Consider the following 19,614-nt stretch of genomic DNA (forward strand, 5'->3'; position numbering starts at 1 on the left):
TTGAGGTAAGTCATTGTCAGGCAAACATGCTTCTATCTGGGAAATTGGCATCTTTTGATCTGGCTGTGGAAGACTGGGCCAACATGTAGGACAAATGAGTTATTTCTTCAGAGCTAATGACAAAGTCTCAGATGAAAAGCAACGGGTTATTTTGCTGACCACTTGTGGTCTGGCAGCTTTCGCTGTTATGCACAGTTTAAACTTTCCGAAGGCACTGCACACAAACCTTCCAGAAACTGACGGACATAGTAAAAGAGTGTATGACCCTACGCCACCTCTGATCCTGCGAAGGTACCAGTTTAACTCAGCATTCCAAGAGATGGGGGAGTCAGTTTCCTGATGAGATTAAGGTGATTAGCAGATGCTTGCGAATTTGGATTGACATGAGATGCTCCGAGTCTGAATTGTGTGCAGAATCAATAATATGACCATGCGTTAACATCTGCTGACGGAGACTCAGCTGGACTGCAAAAAACCATTGCTGCTGGCTTTGTCTTTAGAAAAAGCAGTGTGCGGAACACATGAGTTACAGGATATTCCGATGGAGGTAGATGCCCACACCATTGCAACTGAGTTAAGGGACCACCACTGTGGGGCAGGCAGCTACATAGCCGTCCTCAGGAAGGATTCGGATACAAGGAATCCAGGTCTCCCCACAGACTCGTTCCTAAACAAGGCTGAACTAGGACTTGCAGAATCCTTCCCGGCAAGATATTGCAACTGTTGCCAGTATTCAGAGAAGAAAAACAAAGTTCCAAAAGTGACATTTTGGAAAACGACACGTCGACTGGGGTACAGGAGAATGCACACCTTGGAAGTCCCACCTACCTCCAGCGAGGAACTTTACATTGCAATGACCAAATCAGAACATATTATCCATAAGACTGAACAGATGTCCATTAATAATGGAGGTCAACACAGGCACAATATCTGTGGTAGGGGAAACTGTTCAACAAAATTCACACCTTATCCCTGACCAAGACTGAAGACTTATACAGGAGAATCATTGAGAGTGTTGGGCACAACACAGGTACCAGTTGCTTATGGAAAGCAACTGATTCGGCTACCATTGATGGTAGTGGAAGGTTCTAGACCAAACCTATTGGGATGAAATTGGCTGAAGGAAATCCAACTAGATTGGGTAAATATTCTTCAGTTAGAAGATGGTCGCCTGAGCAAAGTCCTGCTCAGATACCCAGAGGTTTTTCAAGAAGGGCTAGGTCCAATTAAAGGAGCAAAAGCAACGCTATATAGAGCATAGAAAAACTACAGCACAAACAGGCCCTTCGGTCCACAAGTTGCACCGATGATGCAGCAGGCGACGGTGCAGAGGGACCTCGGGGTCCTTGTGCATGAGTCGCAAAAACCCAGCCTGCAGGTGCAGCAGGTGGTCAGGAAGGCGAATGGGATGCTGGCCTTCATAGCGAGGGGGATTGAATATAAAAGTAGGGAGGTCTTGCTGCAGCTGTATAGGGCATTGGTGAGGCCGCAGCTGGAGTACTGTGTGTAGTTTTGGTCGCCGCACTTACGCAAGGATATTGTGGCCTTGGAGGGAGTGCAGAGGAGGTTTACTAGGCTGATACCGGAGTTGAGGGGGTTGAGCTATGAGGAGAGGCTGAATAAACTAGGCTTGTACTCGTTAGAGTTTAGAAGAATGAGGGGAGATCTCATTGAGACGTATAAGATGATGAATGGGATGGATAGGATAGAGGTGGAGAGGCTCTTCCCGCTCAGAAAGGACAGGAGGACTAGGGGGCACAGCCTCAAGATAAAGGGGGTGCGGTTTAGAACGGAGTTGAGGAGGAACTTCTTCACTCAAAGGGTGGTGAATCTCTGGAATTCTCTGCCCGTTGAGGTGGTGGAGGCTGCCTCGCTAAATATTTTTAAGACGCGGGTTGATGGGTTTTTGATAAGCGAGGGGATTAAGGGTTATGGGGAGAGGGCGGGAATGTGGAACTGAGACACGACAGATCAGCCATGATCTTATTGAATGGCAGGGCAGGCTCGAAGGGCTGAATGGCCTACTCCTGCTCCTATTTCTTATGTTCTTATGATATCCCTACCTACTGGGCTTACCTATGACCCTCAATCCTATTAAGTCCCATGTACCAAGACCCTATCGAATTTGCCTCCACCGGCGGCAGCCGATTCCACTCACCCACCACCCTCTGAGTGAAAAACTTACCCCTGACATCTCCTCTGTACCTGCTCCCCAGCACCTTAAACCTATGTCCTCTCATAGCAACCATTTCAGCCTTGGGAAAAAGCCTCTGAGAATCCACCTGATCTATATCTCTCAACATCTTATACACTTCTATCAAGTCACCTCTCATCTTTCTTAGCGAGACGAAGAATAGACCGAGCTCCCTCAACCTACCCTCATAAGGCATGCCTCCCAATCCAAGCATCATCCTTGTAAATCTCCTCTGCACCCTCTCAATAGCTTCCACATCCTTCCTGTAATGAGGCGACCAAAACTGAGCACAGTACTCCACGTGGGGTCTGACTAGGGTCTTACACAACTGCAGCATTATCTCCTGACTCCTAAACTCAATCCCTCGATTGATGAAGGCCAGTAAACCATACGCCTTCTTAACCACATCCTCTACCTGCGAGGCCAATTTAAGAGTCCTGTGGGCCCAGAGCCCAAGGTCCTTCTGATCCTCTACACTGCTAAGAGTCTTACCTTTGATATACTCCTTCATCCCATTTGACCTGCCGAAATGGACCACTACACATTTATCCGTGTTGAAGTCCATCTGCCACTTCTCTGCCCAGCCTTGCATCCTATCTATGTCACGCTGCAACTTCTGACATCCCTCCAAACTATCCACAACACCACCAACCCATCCCAGAACTGACTCAACCCAACAGGCCAAGGACCAAGGAGAGTCTTTCCCGATGGGCCAGCACCCCTGTTGAGAACCTTGGATTCTGAGAATGACATGGTGGACGAAGCTGCGGCTGTTCCTCTACCGCTGAGAGAGAAGGTGAACCTGTCCTCTGGTGGCCATGGTGGAAGAGATAGGCACCTAGTAGATACACCCCTCTGACACAGATGCTGAATTGGAGGATCTGGACCCAGAGCTGAAACAGAGGAAGAGACCCGTGAGGTGCTCGGACCACGGGGATTCCTCAGATTTTGGGGGTGGGGGGGGGGGTGATGAGCTGGGATTGAATGACTTCAATCAGGCCAATGAGGTTGGCCTATTGGAGTATGAACTCCCTGATTAAGGATCCACTTAATGGGCCAATCAGGGAGTCTTTGCCTTGTATTAACTGAGAGTGGCAGTTCCTCTGACATGCCCAGAAGTACATAGAACACTACAGCACAAACTGGCCCTTCGGCCCACAAGTTGTGTCGATCACATCTATACCTACCAAGCCATAGAACTATCTGTAACTCACAATCCCATTAGATCCCATATACTCATCCAGAAGTCTTTGAAAAGACCCCAGCAAGTTCGCCTCCACCACTGCCGATGGCAGCCGATTCCACTCACTCACCACCCTCTGAGTGAAAAACTTACCCCTAACATCTCCTCTGTACTTGCTTCCCAGCACGTTAAACCTGTGTCCTCTTGTAGCGACCATTTCAGCCCTGGGAAATAGCCTCCGAGGATCCACCCTTTCTATTCCTCTCAACATTTTATAAACCTCTATAAGGTCACCTCTCAACCTTCGTCTCTCCAGGGACAAGAGACCTAGCTCCCTCAACCTATCTTCATAAGGCATGCCTCCCAATCCAGGCAACATCCTTGTAAATCTCCTCTGCACCCTCTCAATAGCTTCCACATCCTTCTTGTAGTGAGGCAACCAGAACTGCGCACAGTACTCCAAGTGGGGTCTGACAAGGGTTTTATAAAGTTGCAGCATTACTTCCCGACTCCTAAACTCAATTTCTCGATTAATGAAGGCCAGTACACCATACGCCTTCTTGACCACATCCTCCCCCTGCGAGGCTGATTTAAGAGTCCTATTGACCCGGACCACAAGATCCTTCTGCTCTTCAACACTGCTAAGACTCCTACCCTTGATATTGTACTCCTGCATCCCAGTGGTCCATTTTGGCAGGACCAATACATATTTATCCGCGTTGAAGTCCATCTGCCACTTCTCTGCCCAGTCTTGCATCCTATCTATGTCACGCTGCAACTTCTGACATCCCTCCAGACTATCCATAACACCACCAACTTTCGTATCGTCGGCGAACTTACTAACCCATTCCTCCACTTCCTCATCCAGGTCATTTATGAAAATGACAAACAGCAAGGGTCCTAGAACAGATTCCTGGGGCACTCCACTGGTGACCGACCTCCATGCAGGAAAAGACCCATCCACAACCACTCTCTGCCTTCTGCAGGCAAGCCAGTTCTGGATCCACAAGGCCAAAGCCCCTTGGATACCATGCCCTCTCACCTTCTCAAGAAGTCTTGCATGGGGGACCTTATCAAACACCTTGCTGAAGTCCACGTAAACCACGTCCACCGCTCTTCCTTCGTCAATGTGTTCAGTCACATTTTCAAAGAACTCAACTAGGCTCGTAAGGCACGACCTGCCCTTGACAAAGCCGTGCTGACTATTTCTGATCATTCTAAACTTCTCTAAATGTTCATAAATCTTGTCCCTCAGAATCCTCTCCATCAACTTACCAACCACTGAGGTCAGACTCACCGGTTGGTAATTTCCCGGGCTATCCCAGTTCCCTTTCATGAAAATAGGAACCACATCTGCAATCCTCCAGAACCCCTCCTGTCTCCATCGACGATGCAAAGATCATTGCCAGGGACTCTGCAATCACTGCCCTCCCCTCCCACAGTAACCTGGGGTACATCCCATCCGGTCCCGGCAACTTATCTATCTTGATAGAATTTAAAAGTTCCAACACATCCTCTTTCTTAACATCCACATACTCAATCTTTTCAGTCTGCCACAAACCTCCCAGATCACTTTCCACCGTGAATACCAAGGCAAAGTATTCATTAAGCACCTCTGCCATTTCTTCCGGTTCCACACGGACTTTTCCCCCTTCACCTTTTAGAGGTCCTATCCCTTCTCATCCTTTTACTCTTCACATATTTGTAGAACGCCTTGGGATTCTCCTTAATCTTACCCACCAAGGCCTTCTCATGTCCCCTTCCTGCTCTCCTAATTTCCTTTTTAAGCTCCTTTCTACAAGCCTTATACTGCTCTAGATCCTTAACATCTCTTAGCTCTCTGAACCTTTTATATACCTTTCTTTTCTTCCTGACTAGGTTCACCACAACCTTCGTGCACCACGGCTCCCGCGACCTACCAAAACCTCCTTGTCTCATCATGCAGAGCTCCAAACATTCCTTGAAAATCCGCCACCTTTCTTCTGTACTTTTCCCCGAGAACACCACCTTCCAGTTTATTCGTCCAATTATTTGCCTGATGTCTTCATATTTCCCCTTACTCCAGACAAACGCTTTCCTAGCCTGCCTGATCCTATCTCTTTCCAATGCTATCGTGAAGGAGATAGAATTATGATCTCCATCCCCGAGATGCTGTCCCACCGAGAGATCCGACACCTGTCCTGGTTCATTAGCCAGCACCAGGTCAAGTACAGCCTCTCCTCTCGTAGGCTTATCCACGTACTGTGTCAGGAAACCCTCCTGAACGCACCTAACAAACTCCTCCCCATCCAAACCCCTACAATGTTTGAGAAATTAAAGTCTCCCATCACGACAACTCTGTTATTACTACATCTGTCTAGGATCTGTTTCCCTATCTGCACCTCAACTTCCCTGTCACTATTGGGCGGCCCATAGAAAACACCCAGCAAAGTTATCGACCCTTTGACTTCATTCTGCATTCCAGATGGCTCACCATATTGTGTGTGAAAAAACTGTGCCTCTGGATTCTTTTGTATCTCTCCTCTCTCACCTTAAACCTATGCCCTCTAGTTTTAGACTCCCCTTCCTTTGGGAAAAGATGTTGACTATCTACCTCATCAATGCACTTCCTTATGTTATAGACCTCTGTAAGATCACTCCTAAGCTCCTACACTCCAGGGGAAAAAAGGCCCAGTCTATCTAGCATCTCCTTATAACTCAAACTATCAAGGTAGCATCCTAGTAAATCTTTTCTGCACACTTTAATATCTTTAATATCTTTCCTGTACATTTAATATCTTTCCTGTAATTGGATGAACAAAACTGTACACAGAATTCTTAATATGACCTTAACAATGTCTTGTTAAGACACTTCAAGACATCCCAACTCCTGTATTCAATATTCTGACCAATGAAAACTAACATGCCGAATGTCGCCTTCACCAATCTGTCCACTGGTGACGGTACTTTCAAGGAGCTATGAACCTGTATCCCTAGATAAGTGTTTAAAGGTCCCCAAGCTTCTCAGTGTATTAGTGAATGAGTGAATATGAGAGCAAATGGGTGAATGTATAGACATGTCAGTGGGTGGTTGAGGCAAATTGGAATGGCAGCAACTGGGTAGAGAGGTAGGTAGGGTGGTTGGTAGGGAAAGTGGAAGTTGGGTGCAATTGCAGGTGTGTAAGGTGGCAGCTGGTTAATTTGACAGCTGGTTAGAGATGCATCCGGGAGTTGAAGGGGGAGTTGGGCAGGTCAGTGTGAATGATTTTGAGGTTGTTTGACCGGAGCCGGGGTTCAACCAGTTATCCACGAATTGGGCCAGAATCTTTCTGTTTAACATTTTTTTTAGCTAATTGTTCAATTAGATTAGTAGGAACTGTCCAAGTCTCAGAGTCTAATTCAGGGTTGACATTTTTTTCCAGAGGGTCTCTGGGAGCAGAGAAACTGCCCATTGGAACTTCAGACTTCCCAAGCAATTCCCACAGAGTCAGTGTATCAGGACTAGCTCCCTTCTCTGTTATCACTCTGCCACATCAGTAAGATGTTGTGACTCAACTTGCCCATCAAACTGCACTTTATCACCATTTTGAACATTTGACAGCAAAGCTCCCCCAGGCAAAAATGTCAGCGCTGTCCTTAAAATGTCTTTTGTTCTTCCCTGCAAAGCTAGCCATTGAAAGTTGGGGAAAATAGGGCCTGGTAGAGGAATGCTTTCCAGCCAGCTGATATTCCAGACAGCTGAAAGTAAGCGGGCTGGTACAGCAGGCGGTAAAGAAGGCAAATGGTATGTTGGCCTTCATAGCGAGAGGACTTGAGTATAGGGATAGGGATGTTTTGTTGCAATTGTATAGGGTGTTGGTGAGGCCACACCTGCAGTATTGTGTGCAGTTTTGGTGTCCTTACGTGTGAAAGGATGTCCTTGCTATAGACTGTACAGTGAAGGTTTACTAGTCTGATTCATGGGATGGCCGGTCTGTCATATGAGGAGCAACTAAGTCAGATTATATTCACTGGAGTTTAGAGGAGTGAGATGGGATGTCATAGAAACTTATAAAATTGATGTTAAGAAGGCGTATGGTGTGTAAGCTTTTATTGGTAGAGGGATTGAATTGCGGAGCCGTGAGATCATGTTGCAACTGTACAAAACTCTGGTGCGGCCGCACTTGGAGTATTGCGTACAGTTCTGGTCGCCGCATTATAAGAAAGATGTGGAAGCATTGGAAAGGGTGCAGAGGAAGTTTACCAGGATGTTGCCTGATATGGTGGGAAGGTCTTATGAGGAAAAGCTGAGGGACTTGAGGTTATTTTTGTTAGAGAGAAGGAGGTTAAGTGGTGACCTAATTGAGGCATACAAGATGATCAGAGGGTTAGATAGGGTGGATAGTGAGAGCCTTTTTCCTTGGATGGTGATGGCTAATACCAGGGGACATAGCTTTAAATTGAGGGGTGGTAATTATAGGATGGATATCAGAGGTAAGCTCTTTACTCAGAGGGTAGTAAGGGCATGGAATGTCCTGCCTGCAGCAGTTGTGGACTTGCCAACTTTAAGGGCATTCAAATGGTCAGTGGATAGGTATATGGATAACATTGGAATTGTTTAGGTTAGAAGGCCATTAGATTGGCTCCACTGGTCGGCGCAACATCGAGGGCCGAAGGGCCTGTACTGTGCTGTAATATTCTACGTACTAACAGACAGATTCAGAAATAACGTTCCCAATAGTGAGGGAGTCCAGAACTAGGAGTCATAGTTTGAAGATAAGGGGTAAAGCTTTTAAACTAAGGGTGGTGGATGTATGGAATTCCCTACCACAGAAAGTAGTTGAGGCCAAAACGTTGTCGGAATTCAAGAAGAAAATAGATAATAGCTCTTGGGGCAAATGAATCAAGGGATATGGGAGGAAGGGGGAAATCAGAATATTGAATTCAATGATCAGCCAAGATCAAAATGAATGATGGAACAGGCTTGAAGGGCCGAATAGTCTACTCCTGCTTCTAGTTTCTATGGTTCTATCCAGTCGATTTTGATCGGAATTGACTTTGCAGAAGTTTTGTGTTAATGCTTGTGGAGCCGACTTCAAGAAGGAGACTTGTTCAATGTATCCTCCTACACAGCATGATCTGAAAGAATTTTACAGTAAGTTTGTAAGTGATGTGAAAGCTATGGTCTTAAATGTAAACAAAGGAACTATAAAGGTATGAGAGGTAAGATTGGAGAAGTACATTGAAACGGTAGAGAGACAACAGCCAGCATTTGAGAAGTTAATGTGTGATTCACAACAATTTAAATTCCCGTGACACACATAAACCCATCAGGAAAAGTAATCCAACCATAGCCAGCAAGAGAAGTTAAAGATTATTTTAGACCAAAAGAAGAGACTTATAAAATAAGTCAAAAGAAGTAGGAAGCCTGAAGATTGGGAACTTTTTAAGATTTCAGCAAAGGAGGGCCAAGAAATTGATAAAGAAGAAATAGAATATGGAAGGAAACCAGCTTCTATAGGTATTTAAAAAGGAGATTAGCAAAGACAAATGAGATAGGATAATGGGGAATAAGCATATGGATTTGTTCCCACTCCCATCAAGCACGTTCAGCAACGCGACTGGAAAATATTGTAGGAAGGCCAAAGCCACATTTCATGAAGAGCAAACCAGGAAGCTTCTCTCCGTCCCTGGAGTGTACCTGGATGAAGATTGTTTCCTGACTGCACTGGGGCGACCTTTAAAATGGCGCCCGGATCATCGAGCATCTGATTCACTGGTGGGTTGAGTGAATCATCCATGATTATCTTGGGACTCATGACTTCCAAGCTTTTCTTTCTAAGCACCACACTGTATGGCAGAGAAAGCCGCCTTTACTGTTAGTGGTTTTAACACCTTTCCAGTCCAACATCAGCCTTTGCAGATATCGGGGAAAACCCCAGCTTTTGTATGTTTCCATGGAGGAAGATAAAAAAACACCTCCTTGAAGTGGAGGACCAAAAGAATATTGTGAATGAGGAACTAAAAGAAATTAGTATTAAATAAAAGGGAAATTCTGGGACATTAATTGGACTGAAGGTTGAATAAATCCCCTGGACCTCTGAGTGCTCTGGTTTCCTCACACTCCAAAGATGTGCAGATTAGGTGGATTGATCATGCTAAATTGTCCCTTAGTGTTGTAAGATGTGTAGGGAAGATGGATTAGCCACGGGAAACGTGTGGGGTTAAGGGGATAGGGCATGGGGCCAGCAGATGGACATGACACTGTTAAGAGTCAGGGCAGACTGTGAGCAGAATGGCCTCTTCTGTAGTGTAGGGAGTCTATGATTAGGGCTAGTCAGCGTGGCATTGTCAGAATGTCATGCGTAACAAATTTGTTAAAATTTTTCAAAAATGTGATCAAGTGTGTGGATGAGGGAAACTGCAGTTAATCTGTTTTCATTTGGATTTTAGCAAAATCTTTGACAAGGTTCCAAGTGAAGACTGATTGAGAAGTTTGATCCCCATTGAATTCAGGGAAATTTAGTGAGATGGGTCTGAAACTGGTTTAGTAATAGGACACAGAGTGATAGTAGAAGTCTGTTTGAGGGACTGGAGGTAAGGGGCCAAAGACATGCCACACCACCAGGGACCCAGGTTCAATTTCAGCCCTGGGTGGCTGTCCATGTGGAGTTTGCATGGGTTTCCTCCCATACTCCAAAGATGTGCAGGTTAGGTGGACAGACCATGCTAAATTGCCCCTCAGTGTTTCAAGATGTATAGGTAAGACGGATTAGCAGTGGGAAATGTAGATAGCGTCAATGGATGGGAGGCTGGTTTGCATGATGGATTGGGCTACATTCATGACCTTAAGTTTCTTACAGTCTTGGGCAGAGCAGGAGCCATACTAAGCTTTGATACAACATAGAAAGCATTCTTTCTGGTTGTATCTGTAAAAGTTGGTGAGAGTTGTAGCTGCTATGCTAAATTTCCTTTCTCTTCTGAGAATGTAGAGGTGCTGGTGGGCTTTCTTAACTATAGTGTTGGCAGGGGGTGGGGTGGGGTGGGGTGGGCCAGGACAGATTGTTGGTGATCTGGACATCTAAAAACTTGAAGCGCTTGACCCTTTCTACTTCGTCCTGTTGACGTAGACAAGGGCACATTCTCCTTTATGCTTCCTAACCATCGATGATGATCTCCTTTGTTTCGTTGACATTGAGGGACAGATTATTGTTACTGCACCAGTTCACCAGATTCTCTATCTCATTCCTGGACTCAGTCTCATCATTGCTTGAGATCCGATCCACTATGGTGGTGTCGTCAACAAACTTGAAAATCAAATTGGAAGGGAAATTTGGCCAGAGCAATGGCAGATGGTACTTAACTCTAAGTGTGAGGTGATACACTTTGGAAGCAGTAATCAGACAAAGGAGTATTTAATGAGTGGGAGGACACTTGAGATGCTCAGAGAAACAGATTGATCTTGGGGTAAATATTCACAGATCCCTGAAGGCAGCAGAGCACATGAATAGGACAGATGAGAAGGTAGTGCGCAAGAAACAATACTTTTCACTGTGTTAATACACATAACAATAATAAATCAAATCAAACTTGTTTTCATCAGTTAGTGGCATTGAGTACTAGAGCAAGGAGGTAATATTAGAGTGGTACAGAATGTTGGTTCAGCCACAGCTGGAGTACAGGGTGCAGTTCTAGTCACCTCACGATAGGAAGGATGTGATTGCGCTAGAGGGGCTACAGAGATTCACCAGGATGTTACCTGGAATGGAGCACTTGAGCTATAAGGAGAGACTGGATAGGCATGGGGTGTTTTCTTTCAAGCAGTGAAGGCTGAGGGGAGATATCATTTGAGGTGTGTAAGATTACGAGGGGTATGGACAGGGTAGCACAGTGGCAAGTACTGCTGCCTCACAGCGCCAGAGACCCAGGTTCGATTCCCAGCTTGGATCACTCTGTGAAGTTTGCACAGCCTTATGAAAGGGAAATCATAGTTGACAAACCTGCTTGTTTTTTGGGGATGTTATTGCAGATAAAGGAGACCCAGTGGTTCTGATGTATTTAGAATTTAGGCTTTTGTTAAGGTGCCACACAGGCTAGTAAATAAAATTAGAGCACATGAAACTGGGAATTGGTTAACACAGAAAGCATAATGGGAATAAATGCATCACTGTGCGGGTGCCAGGCTGCTACTGCTGGGGTACCATAATGATCAGTACTAGGGCTGTTCACAATCTAAACAAATCATTGATGCACACAGCACAGAAAAGGTCCTTGATCTCTTGATAGGCAGGGATCAAGTGTAATATTTCCAAATTTGAGATGACACAAAACTTGGTGGGAACGTGAGCTGTGAAGAGGCTGCAAGGAGGCTTCAAGTGGACTTAAAAAAGGCTAAATGGCAAGAACGTAGGTAGAATATGTGAATAAATGTGAAGTTATCCACTTTGGTAGATAAATCAGAAAGACTTAAAATATCGTAAATGGTGTAAAGTTGGGAAATGTTGGTGTCCATATATTTATGACTCATTAAAAACTAGCATGCAACAATCATAAAGGAAGACGGTATGCTGGTCTTCACTGCATGGGGATTCAGTACAGGAGTAAAGATGCCTTGCTGCACTCGTATAGAAGCGTGGTAAGTCTGCACATGGAGTATTGGTCTCTATCCAAGGAAGGATATACTTACCATATAGGGATTGCAATGGAGCTTCACCAGATTAATCCCTGGGATGGTGGGATTGACTTATGAAGAAATTTAAGATACTTGGCCTGTACTCTCTATAACAAGGTGATTGTACTGAAACTTACAAAATTCTTACAAGGTGTGGTAAGGTAGATGACTGAGAAGTCTAGAACCACAGGCCCTTTAAGACTGAAATGCTTTCATTCAGAGTGCAGTGAATCTTTGGTATTATTTACCCTAGAGAGCTCAATCACTGAACATGTTTAAGACAGAAATACATAGATTTTTGGATATGGAGGCTATGGAGTCAACTTGGCCACGGTCTAACTGAATGGTAGAATAAGCTCAATTGGCTGAATGGGGTACACCTGCTTCAGAATAAATATCTAATAAAAAAAAGTGGTGTTTGGATTAGCTGGTTTCTTGAATGTGGTCAGAGGTAGATGTTGCAATCTGTTTGCTGGCAGGTATCTGGTAGAGTTGGCTTCTGGAACCAGGAAACACACTTATTCCAACAGAGAGGGAGAGAATGCAGCCTGCAGTCTATTTTCTTGGCATTGCATGTGTCACTTAGGAATCTCTCCAATGGCTAGGCAGCCTTGCCTTGAAATACTCCATTCGTTGTGTATTCCCGAGAGGTTTTGGGCTAGTTGAAAAACTGTATTTTCAAAAACAAAGGGGCCAGAGCATTGTGATAATACTCAAGGGAAATTGATCATTTGGAATGCCAAAGAAATCCAGATACTGGGATGTGTCTTGAAAGATCATAGGAAATTGGAGTAAGCCAGTCAACAAAATCATGGATTGTCTAATTGTGGCCCAACTGCTCCCTCTCACCGACTACCCCCACCATCAGTAACTGACTCATTTAATCAAAACTCAGACAAGTCTTAAATATATTCAATGATTCAGCCTCCGCCGCTGTCTGGGGAAGAAATTCTAATTTCAATCTTAAACGGGAGACATCTTACTAAGCTATGCCTCTGGTCCCAGATTTCCCCACAAGGGGAAATAAACTTTCAGCAACCACCTTGTCCAAAATCTTATACGTTTCAATAAGATCACCTCTTATTCTTGTGAACTCCAGTAGGTTTAGGCCTAATCTGCTCAACAATCAAAGCCAAAAGAGAAAGTGCTGGAAAACGTCAGCAAGTCTGGCAGCACCTAAAGAGAGAAAAGAGCTGACGTTGAGTCCAGACAACCTTTTGTCAAAGCTAAAAGGCATAGAAAAGTGGGAGATATTTATACTGCAGGAAGAGGGAATGAAAGATGAGTCGTAGCCACGGAACCAGGGAAACCAGCTAATAGCTGTCCATAGATAGAATAAAGGGTTGAATGGCCAAATGGCAGAGAAGCTAAAACAATGATGTTGGAAGAAGGGGAGGGGAGGAATGGATGGGACAGAGATAAAATTTAGAAAAGAAATTAGGCAAGGGAAGGGTGTAAAGTGAGGGAAAAAGGGTGGGGGGAAAAATGGAGACAAGGAAAAAAGGTAGAGAACAGTAAAAAATTAAAATAGAATGAAAACAAAGGGGTCGAGGTGGGGTACAGCAAATCATCTGAAGTTGTTAAATTCGATGTTGAGACTGGAAGGTTTTATTTAAAGTGCCTAGCAAGTGAAACACTGCTTAACCTGGAATGAATGTTTTGGATCTTGGATGGTGAGTATAGAAGGGACAAGTGTTACACCTTCTGCGATTGCATGGGAAGGTGCCATGAGTGATGGGAGAGATGTTGGGTAGAGTGAAGGAGTGGATTAGGTTATCCTGGAGGGAACAGTCTCTGCAGAACACTGGAGTTGGCGTGATGCCATCACCAAACACATCTTCCTTTCACTCCCTGTCAGCATTCCACAAGAGACCGTTCCCTCTGGGATAACCTAGTTCACTCCTCCACTATACCCAACACCTCTCCCGTCACACATGGCACCTTCCCATGCAATTGCAGAAGGTGTAACACCTGTCCCTTTACCTTTTCTATGCTGACCATCCAAGGTCCAAAATATTCATCCAGGTTAAGCAGTGTTTCACTTGCACCTCTTTCAATTTGGTGTATCGCATTTGCTGTTCCCAATGTGGTCGTCTCCATATCGAAGAGACCAAGCATAGACTGGGTGATCGCTTTGCTGAGCACCTTCAGTCTGTAGGCAATCAGGACCCTGACCTTCCAGTTGCTTGCCAATTTAACACATGATCCTGCTCCCATGCCCACCTGTTTGTCCCTAGCTTGCTGCAATGTTGTGGAGATGCCAGCGTTGGACTCAGGTAAGCACATTAATGGGTTGATTCCTTCTGCTGAGCTTTGAGCCTTTATTAATTGGTTGAGCTAACCACATGCTTACAATTGCTGCAGCGTACCAGTGAAACTCAATACAGACTCAAGGAATAGCATCTCATCTTCTGGCTAGGCACTTTACAGCCTTTGCAGTCTCAGCAATGCCCTGTAATAGTTGTAGTAAGACTTACCTCTTTTCATATTCCAGCCCACTTGCAACAAAGGCCAACAATCCATCTATGGAGTAGATATTAAAGATCAGCAACGATTGAATTTATTTGGAGATAGTTGTTTTGGGGAGAGGGTCGAAGTAGGGTGTATTCCTCTGCCTATTTCTTATGCTGTTAGAAACCACTGACCAGGTACCTCGTTTTAGTGACATATACTCATTTTAATAGCAAAACTCCAAGACAGCATTCTCTCAAAGTCTGCTACCAAGCATCATCGAGCAGCCTCTAGGTTTTTGTCCAGCCATTGTCAATAACTCAGATGAAGTTGACAAAGTCAATGTTGCTTCATTCAACATTTGATCTGCACACCTGCCAAACTTGTCCTTCCTTCAGACTGTACCCCCACCTCCTGTACTTTGCCTTTCTCCTGTTACAGTATCAGTAAGTTCCATCTGTGCTGGCACTGAAAGAGCAATTCACCTATTCCCCCACTTTCTCCAGTAACTGTGCACATTCTTCCTTGTTCCTGTCTGTCAATGCTCCTCACTGCTTGCGAACCCATCCTTCCTCCAGACTGTGCCTATCTCTAGACCCAGGTTTGGAAGCTGCTTGGTGTTACCAAGATGTGGAGATGCCAGCGTTGGCAGACACTATGACAACGGATGAATGAACATCGCTCGACAATCACCAGGCAAGACTGTTCTCTTCCTGTTGGCGAACACTTCAGTGGTCACGGGCATTCGGCCTCCAAACTTCGGGTAAGCGTTCTCCAAGGTGGCCTTCACAACACACGACAGTGCAGAGTCGCTGAGCAGAGACTGATAGCCAAGTTCCGCACACGTGAGGATGGTCTCAACAGGAATCTTGGGTTCATGTCACACTATCTGTAACCCCCATGACTTGCCTGGGTTTGCAAAACCTCACTTACTGTGCTGTCTGGATACAATACACATCTCTTTAACCTGTGCTCAGTGCTCCTTCCACTCACATTGTTAGCCACTTTAAGACTTGAATAGCAGGTTAGGTGTAAAGATTCGCATTCTAATCAGTAAACTGTCTGTGCTGTTACATGTACTGAGGCCAGAACTCTCCATTCACCTAACGAAGAGGGGAACCTCGAAAGCTTGAGTTTACTATCAAATAAATCAGTTGGACTTAAACCTGGTGTTGTCAGAGTTCTTCTGGTGTTACCAAGACAGCCCTGTTGTAACTGGTCATTGGATGGGTTGCTTCCTGCAGCTGAGCTTTGAGCATTTATTAATTGGTTGAGCTGACCACATTGACACTCCATTGTCCAAGCAATATTGATGTTTCACCATTTTTAGTAGAAAGACCAAAAGAACTATGAAATACACACAAACAATGAAAACACATTTGTGCTGTTTTTCATCTTCCCATTTTACCAACAAACAGCCAATAATATTGAAATTGACAAACACGCCATGTGAATAAGAGCAGAGGGCAGATAGAAAGCAAGAATTCATGAAGTTGAACAATTATTTCAAGCTGACGATAGTAAGGTTCAGTTAAATACAAATTAAATGTTGGACTGTGATGAGGAAGTATCTCAGCTCACGAATGGACATTTGGGGATAGGAAGTGAAAATCTGAACACATTAAGGAAACAACTGAATGCTGCTGTGGGGAAACTTTAGGCCATCTCTGGATACATGGACTATGATTCAAAAGAATCCTGAAATGCGATGGTCACACAAGCTAGCCTCTGATAAACAAAAGATGGATTTTCCCTGTTCCACTTTCCTACCAATCCTTGCCCCTTATGTATTGACTGATCTTTCTCCAAGTGGCCATTCTTTAAGTGCAATTCTACACAGCACGTGGAAATAGATATTCAATTATAATTAAATTCAATGTTAATCACATTAAAATTCAGCGATTAAGTAGATTACTTTCTGCAACTGGACAAATGGTAGAACTTCTGCTTGTTACCCCCCCACCTCCCTTTCTCCTGGGCTTGAGGGCTTGGTGCCTGCATAAAGCAGCTTTTTAATTAAGCAATCTGTAATTGCAACAGAATTTAAGAATGACATGTTTGGATACTTACAGGATTGAAATAATCTGCATCAAGAATCATTAGATATAATCTACACTAAATAAGCATCCAAAATTCTAGATTGATCACTTCATGGGCTAAATCTAGACTGAATGGAAAAACCCAGCCTAGGCACCAAAGTTCCTTCACTAGGACATACAACTATATCTGAAATCACTTTCACCTTGACAATACTACAATTCAGAACTATACTTCTTGTCTGGAAGAGGCCAAGCTTCTCACCGTCCGATCAGGTGGAAGACAATATACTCCTGCAATGGAGGCGTGATACTCCTACAATGGAGGAGTGTTATTCCTCAATATAAACTGTAAAATTAGAAACAATATAACGTATGCTGTTCATTGGCTGTGCACAGCTCACAGAGAACTGCTCATCTCTTTGCATGATTCTGTTATGGACATCAGATCTGATAAGAAGTCGTCTTTCAAAGATTCTTCGTAGTCTCTCGTGGCACCTTTTTGATAATCCACAAGATAATTCTAAACAAAAAAACAACTTTAGTCAATTGAAAATCATTGCCCAGGAAATATAATTGTAACTTGTATGTAACCACAGCTTTAATTATCTGTGCAATATGAGTGACTCCACATCTTTATAACAAAGAACCAAAGAAAACTAACAGTTAATCCTCCCCTTCAATACCAAACAAAATGCTAGTAAGTTTAGAAGCCATGGTCCACCTCTGCTAATCAGTGGGAACCCTAAACAATCTGTATACAGCCATGGAGCTGTATGTACCAAATGGAAGACTGAGCCACAGCTCAAGCTTGGAACAGGGTTAGTGAAGGAAGCTGAAGCTGGAGATGGACTGATAGAGGTTAAAGTATTTTTATGGGTTCTTTGGCCTCTTTTCAACAGCTTCCAGAAGTCACATTGTTTGGCTGAATAATTGGTACAAAGGCTCCAATCCTGGAGTACATTTCAGAAATACTTTTCTTAGCATCATTTAGCAGTTTATTAAAATACTTTATTATTCTTTCATTAAATTTTGATTTATGTACATCACTTCCAGTCAAAGTCTAGCCAAACTCAAAATAAAAATGTCATCTTTTCCTGAAAAGTTAAATAATGAGATATGTTCTATAAATAAAAATGCTACATGAGTAGTTCATGGAATGGTTCAAGCTAATGATACCTTAGTATGCATATCCCTTCTTACTGTATAACAAAGTGAATCATTCCTACCTCGACACTGGTGACATGTTGGCTCATTGTATCCAAGCACAACTGTAACTTGTTAATTACTTTTCTCTTGGATTCTGTGGTCTTCTGCTCCACTTCATCAGATCTGAGGAAAACATCGTGCAAGTAAAGCCACTCTTTTTAAAAATATCTCTTTGCAACTCTGATAATTTGGAGTAAGATACTTTTTTCAGGAAGCGGCAGTGAAACAAAAGACGAGGAGGATTTTCCCCAAACTTGTGGGATATTTACATGAACTACATTAAAGAAAAATCGTAGAATTTTACAGGAAGAATTCCTGATCTCTCCCTTGGCCCTTTGAATGAGCAATCCACAATTCCACATAAACTCACACAAGTGGAAATAGAACATAGAACATTCCAGCGCAGTACAGGCCTTTCGGCCCTCGATGTTGCGCCGACCAGTGGAACCAATCTAATGACCCTCTAACCTAAACTATTCCAATGTTATCCATATGCCTATCCACTGACCATTTGAACGCCCTTAAAGTTGGCGAGTCCACAACTGCTGCAGGCAGGGCATTCACGCCCTTACTACCCTCTGAGTAAAGAACCTACCTCTGACATCCGTCCTATAATTACCACCCCTTAATTTAAAGCTATGTCCCCTCGTGTTAGCCATCACCATCCGAGGAAAAAGGCTCTCACTGTCCACCCTATCTAACCCTCTGATCATCTTGTATGCCTCAATTAGGTCACCTCGTAACTTTCTTCTCTCTAATGAAAATAACCTCAAGTCCCTCAGCCTTTCCTCATAAGACCTTCCTGCCATACCAGGCAACATCCTGGTAAACTTCCTCTGCACCCTTTCCAATGCTTCCACATCTTTCTTATAATACGGGGAGCAGAACTGTACGCAATACTCCAGGTGCGGCCGCACCAGAGTTTTGTACAGTTGCAACATGACCTCACGGCTCCGAAATTTAATCCCTCGACCAATAAAAGCTAACACACCGTACGCCTTCTTAACAACCTTATCAACCTGGGTGCCAGCAATCAGGGAGCGATGCACATGTACACCGAGATCTCTCTGCTCGTCGACATTACTAAGAGTCCTTCCATTAGCCGTACATTCTGTACTCCTGTTACTCTTACCAAAATGAATCACCTCACACTTTTCCCTATTAAACTCCATTTGCCACCTCTTGGCCCAGCTCTGCAGCTTATTTATGTCCCTCTGCAAACTGTAACATCCATCCTCACTGTCTACAATTCCTCCGACTTTGGTGTCGTCAGCAAATTTACTAACCCATCCTTCTACACCCTCATCTAGGTCATTTATAAAAATGACAAACAGCAGTGGCCCCAAAACAGATCCTTGAGGTACACCACTTGTAACTGAACTCCAGGTTGAATATTTCCCATCGACCACCACCCTCTGTCTTCTATCAGCTAGCCAATTCCTGATCCAAATTGCTAAATCACCCTCAATCCCATGCATCTGCATTTTCTGCAGTAGCCTACCATGGGGAACCTTATCAAACGCTTTGCTAAAATCCACATACACCACGTCAACTGCCTTACCCTTATCCATCTCTTTAGTCACCTTTTCAAAAAACTCGATAAGGTTTGTGAGGCACGACCTACCCTTCAGAAAACCGTGTTGACTATCCCTAATCAATTTATTTCCCTCTAGATGATTATAAATCCTATGACTTCAGTTATAGGCAAGCTAATGGAGAGGATCCTCAAGGATAGGATGTATGAACATCTGGAGCGCTGCAATCTGATCAGGGATACGCAGCATGGCTTCGTTACAGGGAGGTCGTGCCTTACGAATCTAGTGGAATTTTTTGAAGAGGTGACAAAAACGGTTGACGAAGGACAAGCCGTTGATGTCGTCTATATGGATTTCAGTAAGGTGTTTGACAAGGT

The 19,614-nt window shown here is 44.1% G+C and overlaps 1 protein-coding gene across 1 annotated transcript in view; it reads right to left on the reverse strand.

The window, feature by feature from the left end:
* Nucleotides 1–15,811: 15,811 nt before the first annotated feature.
* ndc80 (NDC80 kinetochore complex component) overlaps nucleotides 15,812–19,614 on the reverse strand; it is a 103,985-nt gene continuing 100,182 nt past the window's right edge. Inside the window, exons 16-17 of the mRNA XM_080212611.1 lie at nucleotides 17,723–17,825; nucleotides 15,812–17,016 (exon numbers count right to left, since the gene is read on the reverse strand). Of these exons, the coding sequence (XP_080068737.1) occupies nucleotides 16,894–17,016; nucleotides 17,723–17,825 (226 nt within the window). The 3' untranslated portion in view covers nucleotides 15,812–16,893. The remainder of the gene's footprint in view (nucleotides 17,017–17,722; nucleotides 17,826–19,614) is intronic.

The sequence above is a fragment of the Carcharhinus amblyrhynchos genome, chromosome 26 (genome assembly GCF_965287045.1).
Source record: "Carcharhinus amblyrhynchos chromosome 26, sCarAmb.v2.hapA, whole genome shotgun sequence".
In the NCBI taxonomy this organism is placed as follows: Eukaryota; Metazoa; Chordata; class Chondrichthyes; order Carcharhiniformes; family Carcharhinidae; genus Carcharhinus; species Carcharhinus amblyrhynchos.